The sequence below is a fragment of the Miscanthus floridulus genome, chromosome 3 (assembly GCF_019320115.1).
Source record: "Miscanthus floridulus cultivar M001 chromosome 3, ASM1932011v1, whole genome shotgun sequence".
Lineage (NCBI taxonomy): Eukaryota > Viridiplantae > Streptophyta > Magnoliopsida > Poales > Poaceae > Miscanthus > Miscanthus floridulus.
In genome coordinates this window covers 137,060,834-137,081,833 of record NC_089582.1, presented here as the reverse complement: position 1 = coordinate 137,081,833, position 21,000 = coordinate 137,060,834, and the positions used below count along the sequence as shown (strand labels likewise).

Below are 21,000 nucleotides of genomic sequence, written 5' to 3'. Positions count from 1 at the left end.
GAGCCAATGCCACCGACGCGAGGCCGCCGGCCGGCGCGCCACTCGACGTGCGGGCAAGGAAGTGGTGGCGGTTCCTGGCGACGGAGGGCCTCGTGGGCAGCGAGCGGCGGGTGCCCAACTCGTCGGGCCCCCTCCATAACCGCTGATGCGGCGGTGACGCGTCAGCCGACGCCTGCCATCCATGCTGCTTGAACTTCTGCTGGTAGTTACCGTACCTCTGATCCCATGCTTTCTGGCTACAGAATGTGGCTTAGTGTTCAGACTTCAGAGAATCGAATTGCCTATACGAGTAAATGTAGCTGATTTTGGTTTAGCTGGTTTGCCATTTCGAGCGCTTGTAATCACAAATTCATCGATAGTTTCCACCGTGTGTATATATAAATTCCCTGAAATCATCTGCCTTTGGCTAAATTATCTGGAGTTAGCGCAGTTCACAAGAGTTCAAGATTATGTGATGATATCTTGTATGTATGTGGATCCCTGTTCTTTAGTTCTTCCTGTAATCTGAAGACTGGAGTTCTATGACTGGAGTTCAGAAGACTTCAGCTCCCACAGCAGCAGTGTAGGAATGAATTTCTTTTTCTTCCTTCTTTTCCCGTTCGTTTTCTGCCAAAAATTTCATACTGCTCGTCGTATATAAGGCACAAAAAAGGGTGGGAAAAGGCAAATGGGGCCATGGACCAACCTGTCAGCCTCCCTATGAATCAAACCCCGTCCCCCTCCACCGTCCTCTGCGTCAAAACGTCAAAAAGCTAGCGCGCGCAATGTCCGCCGCTACCAGCCTCTCCCTCGCCATCGCCGACGCCGTCTGGGCGGAGATCAAATCCGCTGGCCAGGCATCCAACGAGCACCTATCCATGTAAGTAATGGCAAGCCGCTTGTCCACGTGGTGCTATATCCGCTCTCCCTGGGCATGCTATTTCTCGAGCCCTTGACATGCTCTCGCTCTCCGTAGCCTCGAGACGCTGTTCGGAAAGAACATGCTGCGGGCCTGCAAGATCGTCGACGAGCGCGGCGTTAGACGCGTCACCGGTGTGCCCAGCGGCCGCTCGCTCTTTCTAGTAGGCGCCTCCCCTCCTCGTCTTCTGATACCACCAGACGTCTCGTGTTCCAGCCAAACTAGCGAACAAGCTGTCTTATTGTTGCCTGTGTCTGTGCTGCAGGTGATGGGGGAGTCGAAGAGGAAGGAGGAGTACCTATGCTTCCCGGAGCACCTCTGCACCTGCTACTCATTCTTCTACGACATCGTCGGGCGCGACGAGCAGCTCAGCGTAAGTACCCTTACTGCAGCTACTGCATCATGAACAAGAAAATTCTATCTGTGCAAACCTTGGGAAAGATTAGATGGAGTAGCATTTGTCAGCTTTTAGCTCGTGGCTGCTGAAACAGTAGCTGAATTTTGGGCTATTATTTTGGTGTTTGCAGTGTAAGCACCAGTTAGCTGCGCGGCTTGCAGAGGCTGTGGGAGAACACCAGGAGATTGAAGTGAAAGATGACGAGCTCGTAGATATGCTTGCAAAGTTCTGAGAACAAGAAGCTTTGATTACTTCAGTAATGCACATAACATTTATGAATTGTCAGCATGTTCGCTCGTTGATTTCAGCCAGAGCTTATCAGCCAGCCAACCAGCACTCGCTAGATTTATCAGTCCAGAAATCAACCAGCGAACATGCCGTGTATCTTCTCCTTGCCCAGTCACTGATAGTCTGATGCACTAGAGTTACGCACATAGACTATAATATGGAAATGTTGTGCCAGAAGCCAGGGTAGAATCATCTCGATATCATCACCATGCATGGTCCTTTGAACTAATTGATGAATTGAGATGAATGTTCGTCCACTATTTAGTTTCACATGCTTCTTTAATTTGCTATCTTCTAGTGACAATATACTGTTCTTTCTCTAGTCTCTATGATGCCTTGCTGTAGCAATGCTTTAGTGACAGGTGGAAGAAGATATGATGTCACATGATGAAGTTTGATTGAAAAAATCCAAGATTTTGTTGGCCCCTGATCTCCCGCACAAATGAGCCGACCGCTCACCGACGTTGCCGACCACACACTGGCCCTGTTCGCTTCTCTTATAATTCATACTTTTCAGCTTATTTTTTCAGCCAGAACATTGTTTTTCTCTCACATCAAATCAGTCGGAATAGTGTTTCGGCTTGTTTTTTCAGCGAAGCGAACGGAGCCACTATGGCTAGAGGTAGAAGAAGGGAGGGAGGGAGAACAGAGCGCACACATACAACTCAAGCACCAGCGTTAACCGAAGCTCTGCAGAAGAGATGGCAAAACTGAACTCGCTCTCTTTACTGAGTTGCAGTGGAAAACTATAAATACAACTCTAACCATTTAATCCTATTACATAGACATGTCGGCTGCTACAGTGACTATATGTGACAGCATGACTAACTTTGGCGCCTGTCCCTACTGTGGCTACAGTGCGGTAGGGGAGCCTTTCGGTGTCTGCCCCTGCCACGGCTACAGTGCAGCAACAGAGAGCCCTTTCGACGCCTACCCTTGCCACGCGTTCAGACAGGGAAAAGCAGCAGATTACTTTGCAATTCTTCCATTAATCCTGCTGCTAACCCTAGAACCTCCATCATGTCGATCATCTTATTCAGCTCTGTGAATCGAAGACGGCTGAGCGGATTGGTGAGGACGTCCACGAGTTGCCGACCAGTTTCGACGAACTCAATGACGATCTGTCCTCCATCAACACAGTCCCTGAGAAGCTAAAACTTGATGTCGATGTGCTTGCTCCGGTCGTGGAGAACCGGATTCTTCACAAGGGTGATGGTGGGCTGGTTGTCCACCATCAGTGCTAGTGGATGAGCTTCCACACCGGTCAGCTCGCCCAGCAGTCGGCGCAGCCAGACAGCTTGGCACGCCGCTATGGCCGCCGCCACATACTCTGCCTCACGCGTGGATAGCGCCACCACCTTCTGTTTCAGAGACAACCATGAGATTGGAGCTGACCCGAGAAAGACGAGCACGCCAGAGGTGCTCCGCCGTCCGTTGATGTCCCCCGCCATGTCTGCATCGCTGAACATAGTGAGCTGCAGCCCACTTCCGCCGGTCTTGGGGAAGACGATCCCCTGATCCACGGTTCTCTTGAAGTAGCGCAGCAGCCGCTTCACCGCGGCCCAGTGATTCTCTCGAGGATCCACCATGAAGCGGCTGACGTAGCCCATGACGAACGCAATGTCCGACCTCGTGTGGACTAGGTCGCGCAGACCGCCAACGATGCTCTAATAGAATGTTGCATCTACCTTCGCCACGGTACTATCCTTCGTCAGCTTCAGCCGCTCCTCCATCGGAGTCACGCACGGCTTACACTCAGCCATGCCACTCCGCTCCAATAGCTTCGAGGCATACGCGCTCTGACCGAGCATGAGCGCCTCCTTCCCCTGTCTCACCTCGATGCCGAGGTAGTAGAAGAGCACACCGAGATAGCTCATTCAAAAACAAGCTGCCATCTCATGCTTAAAACTGTTGATGTCCTCCGCACGCACGCCGGCGATGATCGAATCATCCAGATACATGCCGACGATGAGCTCCTCCTTCCCCCCGTCACCGCGTGTAGAGCGCGTTCTCGGTTGCGCACCACGTGAACACAAGCTCATCTAGTATGGTGTCAAGCTTGGCGTTCCACGCTCATGGGGCCTGCTACAGCCCGTAGAGCACCTTGCATAGTCGGAGCATCCTGTGCTCCGCTCTCTTGATGGCAAAACCCGAAGGTTGCCTGATGAAGACTGTCTCCACCAGCTCGCCGTTGAGGAAGGCTGATTTTACATCCAGGTGATGGATGCATCAATCCTTCGTTGCTGCCAAAGCCAGCAGTAGTCGGATAGACTCCTTGTAGGCTACCAGCGTAAAGACTTCCTCGAAGTTGATACCCTCGAGCTAGACAAAGCCTCGGGCGACAAGGCACGCCTTGTGCTTGACAATAGCACCGTGCTCGTCCCTCTTGACTTTGTACACCCACTTTAGGCTGATCGGACGACATTCTAGAGGTGGATCGATGAGCTCCCAAGTCTTGTTTTCCTCGATCGCCTTTATCTGCTCCAGCATCGCCCATCGCCAATTTGCATCGCACTCGGCCAGCACGAACATGGGTGGTTCCTCTACACTAATGAGAAATAGCTGTAGGTCATTGAGCAGCCGACCTGCCAGGCCTGAGGACCCTATGCCACCGATGATGTCATCCAGCCTGTGGAACCACACCTCCTCACCATCGTGGAAAGCATCCACAAACTCTATGATGTTGCTTGGAGGTGAGGCGAACTCGATCGATGTCGATGGAGTCTCCTGTTCCGCCGGAGTGGTCGACACAGCACCTGGAGTGCTCGGCACCCTGGCTGTAGTGCTCAGCACTACTCTTGGACCGCTCATCACCACTCCTGGAGTGGTTGGCACCATAGCAGGAGTGCTCGGCACTAGTCTTGGAGTGGTCAGCACCACTGCAAGACCTCTTGGCTCCGCTACGGGAGTGTTTGGTACCCATCCTGGAGTGGTCAGCACCACTGCAGGGCCACTCGGCACCACTCCTGGAGTGCTTGGTACCCCTCTCGAAGTGCTCGGCACCACCCCAGGAGTGCTCGGCTCTGTTGCTGGAGTGGTCGGCACCTCCTCTCTAGCGTCTCCACCACCATGGATGACCAAGTGCTCGATGACGAAGGTGCCGGTGAAGCCACCAGCTTCCCCGTGCCCGGACTATCCTAGTCCTAGACCGCCTTCTCATCGAACACGATGTCGTGTGAGACAACCACCTTGCCTCCACATGGGTCGTAGAGCCGGTATGCCTTGGTACCTTCCATGTAGCCCAGGAGCACCATCGGTGTGCTCCTGTCCTCCAGCTTGGTGAGGACCGGCTTCGTCTTCCTGATGTGGCTGATGCGGCCGAATGTTCGGAGGAAGGACACGCTCGGCTTACGCCCAAATCAAGCTTCAAACGGCGTCACGCCCTTCAGGGCCTTTATGGGTGCGTGGTTGAGGATGAACATCGCCTCACCCTAGAACCTTACGGGCACGCTCTTGGCCTTCATCATGGATTGAGCTATGCTGACCACCGTCTGGTTTCGCCGCTCCACCATGCCATTCTACTATGGTGAGTACAGCGCTGTGTGGTGTTGCACCATACCCCAATCCACGCAGTACGCCGTGAACTCCACCGAAATGAATTCACCATCGTGATCAGTCCATAGCACGCGTAGCTTCTTACCGCTCTCCACTCCGCGTGCGCCTTAAACTTCTTGATCAGCTCCGCTGCCTCGTCCTTGCTCATCAGGAGTTCCAGCCACATATAGCGACTACAATCATCCATGAATAGGAGGAAATACCACCAACCACCGTTTGTGGCTGGCATGATTGGCTCACAGCGATTATCGTGGATGAGCTCGAGAGCGTCCGCTGCTCGATACTTGGCCGCCTTTGGGAATGACAGCCTCCTCTGCTTCTCGGCCAGGTAGCTGTCACATAGCTCGCCTATGTGCAACGTCGCCATCAGGAGAGTGGCCTCATCATCCTCATCAGCTTGTGCTAAATGAGCCTCAACCTTCTTCTCCTGCATGCAATTTGGGCACTCCTTTGTCCAATGGACCGTCTTCTCACAGCGTCGACAGACATTGGGGTCGACCTTCTTCTTCTTCTCCTCCTCCGTAGAAGCCTTGCCACGGTGCTTGCCATCGCCACCATGGCTAGAGGAGGCTTCCCCGGACTTCTTCATCTGGGCAGCCCACTCCTCCTCTGTCAGTAGCGGCTTGCCATTGTCCGTCGTTGCTGTGGCCTGCTCCATGCACTCATCCACCGCCCATAGACGGCCTACAACATCCTTAATGGTGAGGGTGGACAAGTCCAACATCGTCTCTATGGAGAGAGCGATCTAAATATACATCACCGGCATGGAGTGGAGGTACTTGGAGACCGCCTCTTCTTTATTGATGGTGACGCCATGGCTCCTCAACTTGCTGATGAGCGACTACAGGTGGAGGGAGAAGTCCTCCACTAACTCACCATCCTTGAACTTGAGGTTGGCGCACTCCTACTTCAGTAGCTGGGCTATCGCATTCTTTGAGCGGTCGAAGCCAACGCGCATCGCTACAATGGCCTCCAACGCCTCCTTAGCAGAGTTCTTCGCCCCAACGACTCCCTGTACTCCACTGGCACAACAACGAGGATAGCCTCCAATGCTGACATGTCATCTTCTTTATTGTCAGTGCCCTTGTCAATGGCATTCTAGAGCCGTCGGGCTGTGAGCTTGACCTTCATGGTCACTGCCCACTCGCCATAGTTGGTGCGAGTCAGCATCGGCCAACTGGTGCCGCTGACCTCCCACACAGTCGCACGATGACATCCCGTCATGGCTGGGCAGCCATAGTAGCACCGCTGCTGTCGCCTATCTCCAAACCATCCATCATCGCCAGCGGTTAATTCAGCGACGGCACTTGTACGGCTCTGATACCACTTGTTGGCCCTTGGATCTCCCGCACGGGTGAGCCGACCGCTCACCGGCATTGCCAACCACACACTATGGCTAAAGGTAGAAGAAGAGAGGAAGAACAGAGCACACACACACAGCACAAGTACCAGCGTTGGCCAGAGCTCTATAAAGGAGATGGAAAAACTGAACTCGCTCTCTTTACTGAGTTGCAGTGAAAAGCTATAAATACAACTCTAACCATCTAATCATAGTATATAGATATGCCAGGCTGTAGGCTATTACAGTGACTAGATGTGATAGTAGGGCTGACTTTGGCGCCTGCCCCTGCTGTGACTACAGTGCAGCAGTAGGGAGCCCTTTCGGCACCTGCCACTGCCGCGCGTTCAGATAGGGGAGAGCAGCAGATTACTTTACAGATTTTCCAACTTGAAGATGCTGGCACATATGCCTCTTATGAATAGATATGTCGGGTTCATAAACCCGAGATCCCTCACGGACCTGCTTCCCAATAGAGGCTCGGCCCAGCAGGCAGCATTGTAAATAATGCGCAAACTCATGGGCCAGCCCAAGTACCTTAACGATAGGCCAGAAGGGTGATCCAATCACCGACTGGAAGGCCTAGCCGAGGAGGAACAACATCCGTTTCTGACTCTAGCCCACCGCTCCGACCAGAGCGCTCACTTCGGTCTCCAGCCCACCTCCGGACGGCCTCTCCGACCGGATGGCCTAGCCAAAGCACTACTTCTGACTTCGACTCGTGTCTCTGACCGGGGATGTGCCAAACCCCTACTCATAGCTCTTCTCCAGCTAGCACGATCAGAACCGACTTAGACCAACTGACCGGGGACGCCCGCTCGGAAGGGGCCAGGGAACGAACGAAGAAAGTAAAGCAGGGCGCACAAGTCAAACCACGACACCGGGGACCATACCCTGTACACCTACAGAAATAGTACTCTGCAACCTCCCTAGCATAACAGAGCCCAAACAGTGTTGTAGACGCTGACATTTTCCCCTTCAGTATTGTGGGCACCATTAACTCCCATACGGTAGGGCTCTCACACACGCCTTTAGGCATCGACAGTGTTATGGGCGTCGGCTTTTACCGTACTAGGAGAACATGGTAAAACCCCTTGCATGTCTCCAGAAATCAATAGTATGGCAGGTGCCGACGTCTACCACACCCGAAGAAGACAACACAAACCTCCCATGTACGTCTCACACTCAACAATGTTGTGGGTGCCTACAATCATCCTATACCCGCTGGCGTGGGCAACAAGGCTTAGAAGCATACGTACTCTCTCCCTCTCACTTGTAAGGCCATCCCCTTCATCTATAGAAGGGGATGCGCTCTCTCCCAATAGATGGGGGGGGTATTTTAGATTCATTAGATCGATCAAGTTCACTAGTACTCAACCACAGAACCGCTAGGTTCGAATCACAAGCACACGCTTGAACACTTAGCTCATAGCAGGGCTCTCATCACTCTCAGCCCCTCCGACCGGAGTCCGACCGGATCTCTTGTACCCCCTCATCTTTCTCCTTCTCTTTTGTAACCCCACTGTAAACTTCGAGCACCTAGGCTCAGGAATAAAGTCACTGACCGACTCAAACTGGACGTAGGGCACGTTGCCTGAACTAGTATAAACCCTGTGTCATTAAGTGCTATGCCACCTCCAATCACAACGTATGACAAAACTACAAATATTTACTTGTTGATCACTTTCTGCACCGATAGTTGGCGTCGTCCATGGGAAAGACGCTATACGTTCAACACTTTTTTTGATCATCGGATGACCCACTTTTCTGCCACCTTCGCCATAGCGAGCTCAAGTGATATAACTCGCTTTAGCTCACTAGAGTTTCCCGCACTCCCACCTATTGGGATGTGGGTTCCATCCGTCTTCGAGCCATCCCAGGCCTTCCTCTTTGGAAGCCTAGACTTCGTCGCCGACCGGCTCAGCGTACTACACCTCCGCGAGGAGACACTCGTTCCAGTGCCCATTGGAGGGGCGCCCTCCATCGGCTCTAGGACGCGCGACGACTTCAATGACGCGACATCTGCGCTTCATTCTGAGCAAACTCTCTGCTTAAACCCCACTGTAAGTAATGTACATGTGTTATTTACTTACTATTCTCTATCTTCCGCCGACTATCTAGAGGGACCCTGTTGTCCTCGCCGTGACCGCCATGCGACCGGTTCCCCTACGGCTTCACATCTCCTATGGACGCATACACCCAGGGGCTCTGAAGGATGCCGACACCACCCCCTCTCATGTCTGAACTTGTGGGGATGGCGAGATATGCTCCCACCTATTTCCTCGACCTCATGGATGATGATGTTGAGAGTGACGGCTCCAGCATCGGTGACGTGGCACCTAGCCACCATCCATCCTGGGAGTGCGCTATGGCGCATGCTCTAGGATAGCCATCGGTAGTAATAGAGTCCCTATAGACTCACACCCCTCTAGACCCTCATGCGGAGACCCCCGTGCTCTCATGGGAGCATGACGAGGAACTATGACAACAGTGGCTGCACCAACCACCGACTGCGCCAGCGCGCTCAGCGCACCACACTGCGCCTCGTGCTCATAACCTAGTGAGCGGTGCCCAGGGTCGCGCCTGTCAGGTCCAGCGCAACACCATGGACAGGGGGAATGATTCCCCATAGTTGGCTCGGGCCAATCAGAACATCGCCGCTACGGCAATGCTTCTGCATGGCCTTTCCGAGCCAAATGACCCTCAGGAATAGGTGATCCACCGGAACCTCTAGGCACTAGTGGAGACCGCTGCCGTTCAACAAGCGAAGAGCTCCATATCGTGACACCGACCTGCGGCCTCACTCCCCACCAGGGGAATGGGGATGCAGTAGATGAGTCACTGCAGGTAGTGACGAAGTCTAGGTTCGGGTGGTATGTCGCCACCGAAGTCAACACCCCGACCCTCCATAGAACAGCCCACTTGTGATAAGGGCACAGACCTCATCCGGAACCTCCGCCAACTGGATGGCGGGCGTACTAGTACTTGGCGCTGACCCAAAGACCTCCGAGATGACAAGCTAGGCAACATTGTGGATCTGGTCAAGTTCCCCCTCGAGAGCACGTCGCTCTTCAAGGGACTTGGCTAGCACCTCTGCATTTCGGCCAAAAGTCGCCTTGACCGTCTCCAGGTCCCGCTCCAATGACTTCACCTTCCCGCCTAGCTCTACAAAAAGGGTGACAAGCTCAGAAACAAGCTAAGAAACCAACACAACGAAAAACAAAAAGGTACATACCAAGGCAGAAGTTCTCGAGGGTGGAGAATTCCTTCGCCTACTGGGCCACTAGCTCACGTAGCTAGGCGCTCACCTCCTCCATCCCCATCACCTAGCCCCAAAGCATGAGCACTTCCTGGTCTACCTCTGACTGGGCCTTTCGCTTAGACTCCAGGGCCTTTTGCATCGACTCTAGGGCGTTCCGCTCTGACACCAAGGCACTCCGCTCCGACTCAAGGGTCTCTAGGGATTTTTGGAGCGCCGCCTCGATGTTCGCTAGGGATTTCTGCAACCCCACCTCAATCTTCGCTTGGCGGGCCTTCGCCACCTCAAGCCCCCGCTCAGCGCCGGTCGCCCGCTCCGCTACATGCTACCCCTCCACCCAAATCGTGGACACCTCGGCTGCCTAGTCCTGGGACTCACGGTCGGCGAACTCTAGCTGACGCTCATGCTCAGCCACCCAGGCATGCTCCATCCAGAGGAAGCGGGACTTGTGGGATGACATCTCCTTCAGACCCTATGAAAACAAAAAGCAAGCATGCTGAGGCAACCAACAAGAGACTCAGAGGTCAAGGACAAATACCGGAAACTCACCTCCACGGTGAGCTGCATGTCGACCTTGACTAACTGCTGGGCGGACTTAACCCACTCCTGGGTGTCCTCAAGCTTCACTGATAGGTTGGTGAGTTTGGACTCCATGGCAAGTCCTTTCCCCCCAAGGATATCCTAGAGCTGACACTCCTGGGAATTCCGAAGGACGAACTGCACCTTTGATGGGTCCTCGGGGCAAGGCCACTCCATATCACCCTCTGGTAGCCCACTGGAGGGCCCAGCCTCCGACTGAACCACCGCTAGCTCTCGCGACGGCACAGGCAGCTCCATCACATCATCCACTTCGTCATCGGATGGGATCTCCACCACCTCAGTTACGTGGGCCACAAACGGACGTTCCGACTCCATCCTGGCCATGTCTCCCCCCAGCGCCTTTAGCTCTAACCGTGAGGGTGAGCCGTGCAGCCCTCCGCCTAGCGTGGTAGGGGTCTTGGTCTTCTTCTCCTCTTTTGCCATAGCTGGTGTAGGAGGGGCCACAAGGGACACCATCGGTGAAGCCTCCACCATCGCCACTGTGATCGCCGTTAGCACTATCATCGCCGCTGCCGTCGTGCTACCAACCAACCCAGGGAGCACCACCCTCGGAAGGGAAGGGTTTGCCGCCGCCATCCTGTTCACCCCACCACTTACTGCGGTGCGCTGTAGGGTGGGCCTCCAAACGTCCTGCACAGGAGTTGGGGCAATGCTCAACCCCGTCAGCGTCTGGCCACTGTCAAAAAGGCATAGGTCAGTCATACTCCAAAAAAGACCCGATAGCAAGATCGAAAAGAAACAAAGAAAAACATATCAGGAGGTAAGTGGCATGACTCTGAAGCCAAAACCCGACGTCGGTGGGCCCGTAGGGCGAGGACCACTCCCAGGCTGTGACCCACGCCCCCTCACTTCAGCCGGGGGCGGAGTCATCCCAATCAGCTCCTACCCGGCCTGTGGGTCACCCCGACCCTCGACTCAGGATGCCTCGACCGAAGCAGTAGACGGGGCATCCTCCAGCTGCAAGTCACACATTGGCACCGGTCCCGGTGACGCATAGGTGCAAGCCTGCTCCTCGCACCGCCTAGCTTGCTCAGCCGTGTCCGTGGTAGGCGGGGATGAGACCGGCGACGCCACCAAGGGGCGTGGTGACCGCGTCTGCTTCGCCTCCCGTTCGCCGTTGGCGTCCGTGCTCGCCACACGCTTCCTCAGCATAGGAACCACGGTGTGCCTCTCCACCTCCTGCTCATTGCCAGCAAACATCGCCGCAGGGTCGTGACGCATTGCCGAGGTCACAATGACCTCCTAGCTTTCCTCCTCCTCAGAGAAAACCATGTCATCCGCCTCTGTGGGATCCTTTGACTCGAGCTCTGACTCAATGTCGCTCTTATTTTCCCCAGCCTTCACGCGTCGGGCGATCTCCTTCTCCTTCTTATACTTTCACCGATCCACCTCGGCTTTCTTCTTCTTCCTGGAGTCCATCGCCTCCTTCTAGGTGGCCTGCCAAGCCACACCCTCTGCCCCCTTCAGAAGGTGCGGTACACAACAGGCGACTCAAGATCAATAAAGCAGGAAAGCAAAGGGGGAAAAGAACACGAAGTAAAGAAAGGGGAGCATACTAGTTTGGACACCACCGAGGCATTAAGAGGTATGGGCTTTCCCTCGACCTTCTCTTTGGGCTTCATCTGCAGCACCCGATCAAGGCGACTCCAAACCTCGTCGTCCGGCAGTTCCTCCGGCGACGCGTGATCAGGATCCGATGGGCCGCCGTACCTCCACATCGACCACAATCTCTCCGCCATTGGAGCAACCCGGTGGCCGTAGAGGGTGTGGAACACCCGCACCCCATCAAGGCCACACCGCATGAGCTTCTAGAGCTCCTCCTTGATTATCTCCACCTTCTTCTTCTCCCGATGGGAACAGCCCCACAACCAACTATCCTGCTTCTCTGGCCTCCCACCGGTGAACACCGGGAATGGTGCCTCCACCGGATTCCTGATATAAAACCACTCCCCGTGCCACCCCCAGTTGGCGTCATAGGGGATGTATGCGGGATACGAGTCTCCCGCGCTCAGTTTCCTCTGTAGGGTGAAACCCCCCACCGGCGCGACCTCGAGCGAATTCCCCACCGACAAAGCTCACCTAGAGAACAGCCGCCGGAAGAAGTCTGCGTGTGGCTCCATCCCGAGAAAGGCCTCGCAGACGGTAACGAAGCCGACGATGTGCAGCACCCCCATCGGATTGAGGTGTTGTAGCTCCAGACCCCACTCATTGAGGAGTCCACATAGGAACCAGTGCGCGGGGTATCCCAACCCGCGTTCATGGAAGACGAGAATGGAAACCACCTCACTAGGCTGAGGTTGCGGGAACTCCTCCCTCCCGGGAGCCCTCTAGTGCGCCACCTCCTTCGGTGGCAGAAACTCCTTCACGGCGAAGGCCTTCAGCACCGACTCCCTCACGGTGGATGACCTCCAGTCCGACATCTCGCTCTAGGTTCATGAAAGGATTTGTGAGTTTTATCCTCTCCCTCGCTCTCCCTTTTTCTCTCCTAGGAACCGCCGTGGCTCTCAAGCACTCTCGGCAAGAAGGAAGATGAGAAGAGGCGGCAGATGAGGAATAGGCGAAAGAACGGGGCAAAAGCCCTCTCCCTTCTCCTACTTAAGGAAAGGGGTGCAGCAGTTAGGAAGGCACGCTGGTCGGGTAAGTTGAAATGACAGAGCGAAAAACCCTCTTCCTTTCCCATTTAATGCAGATGGGATACGATGGGACGTGCCCTGACCATTGAGACATGCCCTGCTTGAAGGAACGGCACCTGGTCAGACGGGACATGGCCTGGGTATGGCCCACCACTACCACACGCCGGGCGCAAGAACCAAAGCGCCACCGTACGCAGGCGGCTCTCCGCCTCCCTAGGTGGGACTTGGAAAAACCCAAAATAACGGGATCTCCGCCAGGAGAGACCATCTGGCTTCCTAAGTCAATCGAACGGCTCCAAAAAACACACCGAGAGACAGGTAAGGAGCAAAGGGACACCCCATGTAGGTCATGTCGACTCTGTCACAAACGACGAGCATGGGTCCTGGTCAGACATTTCCGATTGGATCTCTTCAAACCCTATCAATCGAGTCATCAAGGTAACACTACTGACCCTAGCTATTTCTTTATATAATTCATTCATACATCCATACGCGCATTCATTCCATACGCCCATGCCCCCAGACGATTCGAACCCTGAACCGCCTGGGGGCTCAGGAACTAAGCATCACACATGCAGTGAAATGCATCACAACGCTCCATGTTGTGTCATGAAACGGCAGTTGCCCCATTTGACATGAGCAACAACCGACCAGGGTTCGAATGTCAGCCCACAAAGGGCTCGAGGCCGCCCGACGTCAAATAGAGCCAGGGGAGAAAAACATAGATGAGCCTCATGCGGCCCTTGCCCGGTCTGCCTTGAAGCAGACAGGGTCATCTCAACCTTCTTGTTCGAACCTAAACCTCTCACCAAGCCCATAGAATCTCTATCGAGGGGAGGCCATCAGGCCACCCGGGTCGGTCTCCGAAATGACCCAGACATCTGCTGGGTTGCAGGTAAAGGAGCAGTGGAATGTCACAAGAGGGCTATGCTGGCCCTATCATGAATGACGGACCCAAATTCCACTCGATCATACCCATTAGCGAACTCACTGAGCGCGTCACTCGAGCCCGAGCGATCGAGACAAGGGACAAAACTCAGCCCCTCCGGTTGTGAGAAACTGAGGATGGGGTAATGCACATAACTCAAACCGACCCCTACTGAAAGCCCAACAGGGCTCGAGGGCTCAAGGCACACCAAAAACCTAGGTCTACGACCCCAAACTCGCCCCATCTAGCTACGCTTCGACTGCACACCAAACGCCTGGGTCTACGACCCCAAACTCGCCCCATCCAGCTATGCTTCGACTGCACACTAAATGCCTAGGTCTACGACCCCAAACTCACCCCATCCGACTATGCTTCAACTACACCAAACACCTAGGTCTGTGACCCCTAACTCACCCCATCCGGCTACGCTTCGACTGCACACCAAATACGCCTGGGTCTGCGATGCCAAACTCGCCCCATCAGGATCCACGAGCTCTAGCTTGCCCGATCCCTAAACTAACTAACTAACTGCCTCGGCTGCGCGGGCTGCACCAGGGCTAGGATCCATGACTCTGACTCGCTCGATCCCATGGCGTGCACCGATGCTAGGATCAACAAGCTCCGTCTCATCCGATCCCTATACTAATTGCCTTAGCTGCATCGGCTGCACCGACGCTAGGATCCATGACTCCGACTCACCCGATCCCATGGCGCGCACTGATGCCAGGATCAGTGAGCTCCGTCTCGTTCGATCCCTATACTAACTGCCTCGGCTGCACCAACTGCATTGATGCCAGGATCCATGACTCTGACTCGCCCGATCCCCCGGCGCGCACCGACGTCAGGATCAGCGAGCTCCGTCTCGTCCGATCCCTATACTAACTGCATCGGCTACACCAGCTACACCGACGCCAGGATCCACGACTCTGACTCGCCCGATCCCACGACACGCACCGACGCTAGGATCAGTGACCTCCATCTTGTCCGATCCCTATACTAACTGCCTCGGCTGCACCAGCTGCACCAGCTGCACCAATGCCAGGATCCACGACTCTGACTCGTCCGATCCCACGGCGCGCACCGACGCCAGGATCAGCGAGCTCTGTCTCGTCCGATCCCTATACTAACTGCCTCGGCTGCACCGGCTGCACCGACGCCAGGATCCATGACTCTGACTCGCTCGATTCCACGGCGCGCACCGACGCCAGGATCAGCAAGCTCCATCTCATCCGATCCCTATACTAACTGCCTCGGCTGCACCAGTTGCACCGACGCCAGGATCCACGACTCTGACTCACCCGATCCTACAGCACGCACCGACGCCAGGATCCACGAGCTCCATCTCGCCTGATTCCTAAAAACTAACAAACGCCTCGGCTGTGCAATGACGCCTTGGTTAAATGACTCCATCTCAACTAAAAAACACGCACACACGCCCGCTAACAAACACCCACAGACGATTCTGTCCGAAATCGCCTGAGGGCTACACCCGCGGGTGCGCTCGCGCGCACCCGCTACCGAAACAAAAACCTCCCCCGCTGGCAAAACGAAAACCCCTAGATAATTCTACCCGAACCACCCAGGGGCTCGGGGGGCTACGCCCGCGGGTGCGCTCGTGCGCACCCGCCTTTAAGACAAAAATTCCCCAGACGATTGTACCCGAATCGGCTAGGGGCTCGGGGGCTCTTGTTGGGTTCATAAACCCGGGGTCCCTCGTGGACGCGCTTCCCAATAGAGGCTCGGCCCAGCAGGCAACATTGCAAACAACGTGCAAACTCATGGGCCGGCCCGAGTACCTTAACGACAGGCTAGAAGGGTGATCCAATCTCCGACCGGAAGGCCTGGCCGAGGAGGAACAACATCCGTTTCCGACTCTGGCCCACCGCTCCGACCGGAGTGGTCACTTTGGTCTCCAGCCCGCCTCCGAACGGCCTCACCGACCGGAAGGCCTGGCCAAAGCACTACTTCCGACTCCAACCCGTGTCTCCGACCGGGGATGTGCCAAACCCCTGCTCACGGCTCTTCTCCAACTGGCACGATCAGAACCGACTGGGACCAACCGACCAGGGACGCCCACTCGGAAGAGACCATGACACCAGGACCCGTACCCTGTACACCTACAGAAACAATACTCTGCAACCTCCCTGGCACAACAGAGCCCAAGCAGTGTTGTAGGCGCTGACATTTTTTCCTACAGTATTGTGGGCGCCATTAACTCCCATACGGTAAGGATCTCTCCACATGCCTCTAGACATCAACAGTGTTGTGGGCGCTGGCTTTTACCGTATTAGGAGAACACAGTAAAACCCCTTGCATGCCTCCAGGAATCAACAGTATGGCAGGTGCTGACGTCTGCCACACCCGAAGAAGACAACACAAACCTTCCATGTACGTCTGACACTCAATAGTGTTGTGGGCGCCTACAATCATCCTGTACCCGCCGGCGTAGGCAACAAGGCTTAGAAGCATACGTACTCTCTCCCTCTCACTTGTAAGGCCATCCCCTTCATCTATAAAAGGGAATGCGCTCTCTCCCAACAGATGGGGGGATTTTAGATTCATTAGATCGATCAAGTTCACTAGTACTCAACCACATAACCGTCAGGTTCGAACCACAAGCACACGCTTGAACACTTAGCTCATAGCGGGGCTCTCGTCACTCTCGGCCCCTCTGACCGGAGTCCGATCGGACCTCTTGTACCCCCATCTTTCTACTTCTCATTTGTAACCCCACTGCAAACTTCGAGCACCTGGGCTCAGGAATAAAGTCACCGACCGACTCAAACTGGACTTAGGGCACGTTGTCTGAACCATTATAAACCCTGTGTCATTGAGTGCTAGGCCACCTCCGATCACAACGTACGGCAAAACTATAAATATTTACTTGTTGGTCACTTTCTGCACCGACAAGATATATTCCACAATAAATAATGCTGATTGAATTGTACAGGAGGGCATCAGGATGACAGCTAAAGCATTGAAATCCTGAATACCTTTGGATTAGTGTCTTGAGAATGAAATACTTAGTTTGCCCATAACATGTTGAAGATAGCTTCAATTTGCTAAGTATTGCATTCATAACAATATCGAGTTTTTGTTTAGTAGAAGAATGTACTGAATTCCATGACACTGATCTGCTAAATTTTTATATGTGTTCATAACTAGTATCTTTCAGTAATGTCTAAAATCATATAAGCACCGGTGGATGTCTAAGGGGATAGCATCTCAGAGGACTGTGTAACTTGTGTTTCCATGAAATTGGTTTCTGTTCCGACAGTAAACACCTTAGCCAAAAAGTTTCTCTACATGTAATCTTTGGAAGGGCTGCAGTGGAGATTTTGTCACTGTGTTGTTGTGCTCTTATTTGCAATTTGGTTTAATCATGCTGTGATGGTCATGATATATCACTTATCAGGTATTCACCATTGCCTCACCTTCTTATGCTTTCACTAAAGATTCTATTGCTACGCACTTCCTTTCCAACTGAAAAGGAATGGGTTCTTGTTCTTTCCATGTATACTTCCATTGATATGTCAATTTGTTACCACTCCTTTTCAGATTCTTTCACATTACTTTGCACGGATTCATTTATCTGCTAAGAATCCATGGCTCTTAGCCTCTTATCTTACATCTGTGCGATACCTGTACTTTGATGAAACAATATTAGGTCGTATCATTTGATTACAATCAATGTATTTGTAAGTAATACCTGCTTTGAAGTCTCAATGAACCACGCTGGCTAAGACTTTCCAGCATGTGAATATTTGCTATTGGTAAAGAAGCAAATGTCTTGAATATGGTTTGTCTTGAGAAACAATGTTTACCAATGAAACAAAATGTATGAATTTGAACTGGACTCATAACTAGTTACCACAAAGATGCAGAGTTAGCAAATAAACATGACTTTTCTTCCTTCTTTTTAGATTTAGAAGGATTAGTTTCTCTATAGAATGATCATCACTATCACAGTAAAAAATCCAAAAAAGCTCCATAGGTATTTTCTCAGTTTGCCCTCTATATTTTTATCTTCACGATTTACTCTTAATATGCTCCATAAAACACCCACCATAAGTCATCCCACTACATTACTGTTATTTGTTGTTGTTGTTTCTCGAAGAAACTCTGTTCTGCCAGGCCAAGACAGACATCAATTCGGGCTGGCCAGAGGTGACTGGCAACCTGTTACTGGAATAAACTTTGGACTCTCTTGCTCCTCTCAATTGAAAGGCAGAGCTCCTGCCATGGTCTTTCCACACACACACACAAAAAAAAAAAGACATCAATTGTACATTAGTTTACTACATAGCCACCAATTGCTCATTTATTTAGCATACAACCAACAATTGCATGAGATTTGGGCTTCATTGAATCAATTAGCTATTTAAAGTTTTAACCAGTATAACCAAACCCATATAGCCTGCTGCAAGTAACAGTACAGCAGATAGTGCAGTCGCTGCACATGTGTGGGGGCAGATTCAAACTTTTCATTCTCGCCATGCATTTTATACTTGTTCACCAACAGAAATTATGAAAAAGATTACACTTCTCAGAAAATGCTTATATGTAATGACCTATCTGCTTATTACAACTTACAAGCGCAGGGTCAAGTCAATATTTTTCTCTATTTGCTTCTTGGACTCCTCTGAACTTGCTGTGAAGCTCCTTGGCCATACTAACCCTCCAGGTTCTTCAATTGCAAAAGGCATCCAGCCACTCATTCGGCCTCCGTCGAATCTTGCTACAACAACAGTAGCGCTTTCACCAGGATCCTTCAGAATCATGGAGTGGGAGTTCACTCTCAAAGGTTGGAGAAAGGAAGCAGATGGAGGAAGGCCCATCATCATCTGAAATCTGTGCGACTTTCTTGCTGCACACCTCTCCTCTTGTGTGCATTCTGGTGCCCACCGAGGGCCTGCGAACTGAAGAACTTTCTCATGTAGTAGTTGCAGGAGAAAGTCCTATGTGGAGTGGCCACTGGTTTCACCTCTTGAGGCTTGGTTTCTTCACTTTTTGGCGCATCAAGCCCCAACTTCAGCCATGGTACTGTGGTATTAACATCAGCTAGACCAGCTTCGTTAACTTGGTCTTCTGACTTCTGCTCTTCGACACCAAGTACTCTCTCCATTGCTCTCTTTGTTGGAAGTAGTAGAAGACAGGGTTTCTGAAATTTGTGTTATCGTGCCTCACCCTGCTTCGCTATTGCTATAAAAGAAGCAGGGGTCTGTGGCAGCAATAATTCAGCAGAAAAGGCGAGCCATCGGTACTTTGAAGTGGACCAGGATATGCTAGTTTGCAGTAGTGGCAAACATGTTGGTTCTTGTTATTCTTCGAGATGATATACCTGTCATGCATAGTGACTGGCGTCAACAAGCTTCAGTTTCTTGTCCAGCTCATTCCCTATCAGGTTCGCACCTGCTCTAGATAGTGGCGTTATACATTTCTATCAGGTACAGTCCTCCAACCTCATGCAGGGCCTCGATTGGTTAGAGTTTCCTTATTTTTTGTGTGCCTGTCATCTGGGGAGCTACTGCTCACATTTGGAATTGTCCCTGTCGATAGAAGTATAGGAATATATACTGAAAAAAGAAGTCTGATAAATTCTTTCCCTTTTTTTTTTCATTTTTCTTCTACTTCTATTCCATGGAATGCCGAAGTTTTCTGTCGTCCTCTTCTTTTTAAAATGGCTTTTATTTTGCATGTAGACTTTATTCAGAAGAAATATCAAGTTTTAGGTGGACTGAAGCAAATTCTTTCCAGGTGATTTGTTTAGCTGACCCATAGTGTAGCATGCTTTACTGAGAGGTGCTATGGCCTATCAGTGCTTTGTTAGTCATCTTTGAACTTATCGCAACTCTCACTCACGCTCTCTTTTTGTCTCTTGAGGTTCAAGCATGGACGCTTGGCATTATTCAACACTAAAGCCTACCTCAGCCTTCTCAAGCTGCACCACCACATAAGTGGATTTCAGATGACTTCAACCAAGTGCCGTTACCACTTTGTTGCTAGCCAAAGCCTACATGGCTACATGCCATTAGCATTAGACAAACTCTGAGGTAAAGAACAGAAGCTTTCTGCTGAGAAGCAAACCAAGTGGGTGACGCACTCAAAGCGAAAATGATTATGTTTTTTTTATGCAGGATACGGCGTCTCCTTTTAACTGTTTCGCCTTGGCCTTTTAGCGGGAGAGATCAGACAAGCGGAACTATATTCTGATGGAGGAACCCTACGAGAAATAGACACACACCTGCTGCTCTCTTTTGGACTTGTCAGAGAAAAAAATCATGGTGGATGGTGCTGATATCCCCCTAGTGGAATGGTGACTCGTACCCTGGCGGCGGCTCCAGCTCCAACCGGAGGAGGTGGCGAGGAAGCAACACGCCTTGGTCTATCGGCAGCCAGCAGTAGGCGGGTAACGACTGCCATGTCGCTTTGGCGCTTTGCTACTTGCTAGTAGTAGCTAGCATTACACACAACACAACCTTCGTCTCTGCAGTTGTGCTCACTCATCCTCATCCTGTTACACAGTGGCGCAGTGCTGAGAGCCTGAGGCGATGTCGATCGGTCGCCAGTGCTGAGCATGGTTTTGTTCCATGTGTTCTTTCGCGCATCATCTTGGGTGGGTGAAATGACATCCCTGGCTGCGAACTGGTTCTGCGAGCGACCCGGTGTGCTGTTCCAAGTTCCATGATTTCTGTTCCGATCTGCTGTCACAATCTCCCCCTAACTTCCAGTTCCTGCCTGCCTTGTGAGTTGTGAGCCATGAGTGAGAGGGAGAGAGGGTGCTGGAGAACGCTCCCTCGGCGACCACGCGCCCCTGCGGTGCTGGAGCTTCGCCGGCGAGCGGGGAGGCAGGTAAGCGAACCCAAGGTAAGTGTGTGCGGAGGTTCGGATGAAGGAGATGGGGCGGAGGATGAGGACGGCGAATGGAATTTCGTCGGAGACTATGGTGATCAGCCTCCTGCAGTGGACTTTGGTCCCATAGGAGTAAGATCAAGTTCTGGGCGTTGGCACCTAATGACGATTCCGACGAGGAGGTCGCATCTCAGTCGCCCTATACGCCGGACTTGGTACGCCATGCAGCCGTCCATGGATTCACCAAGGAT

General features: G+C 52.6%; 2 protein-coding genes and 1 pseudogene across 2 annotated transcripts; 1 reads left to right on the top strand and 2 right to left on the bottom strand.

The window, feature by feature from the left end:
* Positions 1–764: 764 nt before the first annotated feature.
* Positions 765–1,888, top strand: LOC136547117 (uncharacterized). The gene is made up of 4 exons (XM_066539087.1): positions 765–859; positions 956–1,061; positions 1,164–1,271; positions 1,426–1,888. The coding sequence occupies exons 1-4, from the start codon at positions 765–767 to the stop codon at positions 1,525–1,527; spliced, it is 411 nt and encodes a 136-aa protein (XP_066395184.1). The 3' UTR covers positions 1,528–1,888.
* An 846-nt stretch (positions 1,889–2,734) lies between these two features.
* On the bottom strand, positions 2,735–3,193 carry LOC136544517 (secreted RxLR effector protein 161-like). The gene has a single exon (XM_066536653.1). The coding sequence runs from the start codon at positions 3,191–3,193 to the stop codon at positions 2,735–2,737; it is 459 nt and encodes a 152-aa protein (XP_066392750.1).
* A 15,068-nt stretch (positions 3,194–18,261) lies between these two features.
* On the bottom strand, positions 18,262–19,150 carry LOC136547116 (zinc finger protein 7-like; annotated as a pseudogene).
* Between the last annotated feature and the right edge of the window lie 1,850 nt (positions 19,151–21,000).

Bases quoted from the DNA above. Each gene is read 5' to 3' on its own strand.
- LOC136544517 (XM_066536653.1), bottom strand. From the start codon at position 3,193: ATGGGCTACGTCAGCCGCTTCATGGTGGATCCTCGAGAGAATCACTGG.
- LOC136547117 (XM_066539087.1), top strand. From the start codon at position 765: ATGTCCGCCGCTACCAGCCTCTCCCTCGCCATCGCCGACGCCGTCTGG. The intron at 860-955 runs GTAAGTAATGGC...CGCTCTCCGTAG, and splicing joins TCCAACGAGCACCTATCCAT to CCTCGAGACGCTGTTCGGAA. The intron at 1,272-1,425 runs GTAAGTACCCTT...TGGTGTTTGCAG, and splicing joins GGCGCGACGAGCAGCTCAGC to TGTAAGCACCAGTTAGCTGC.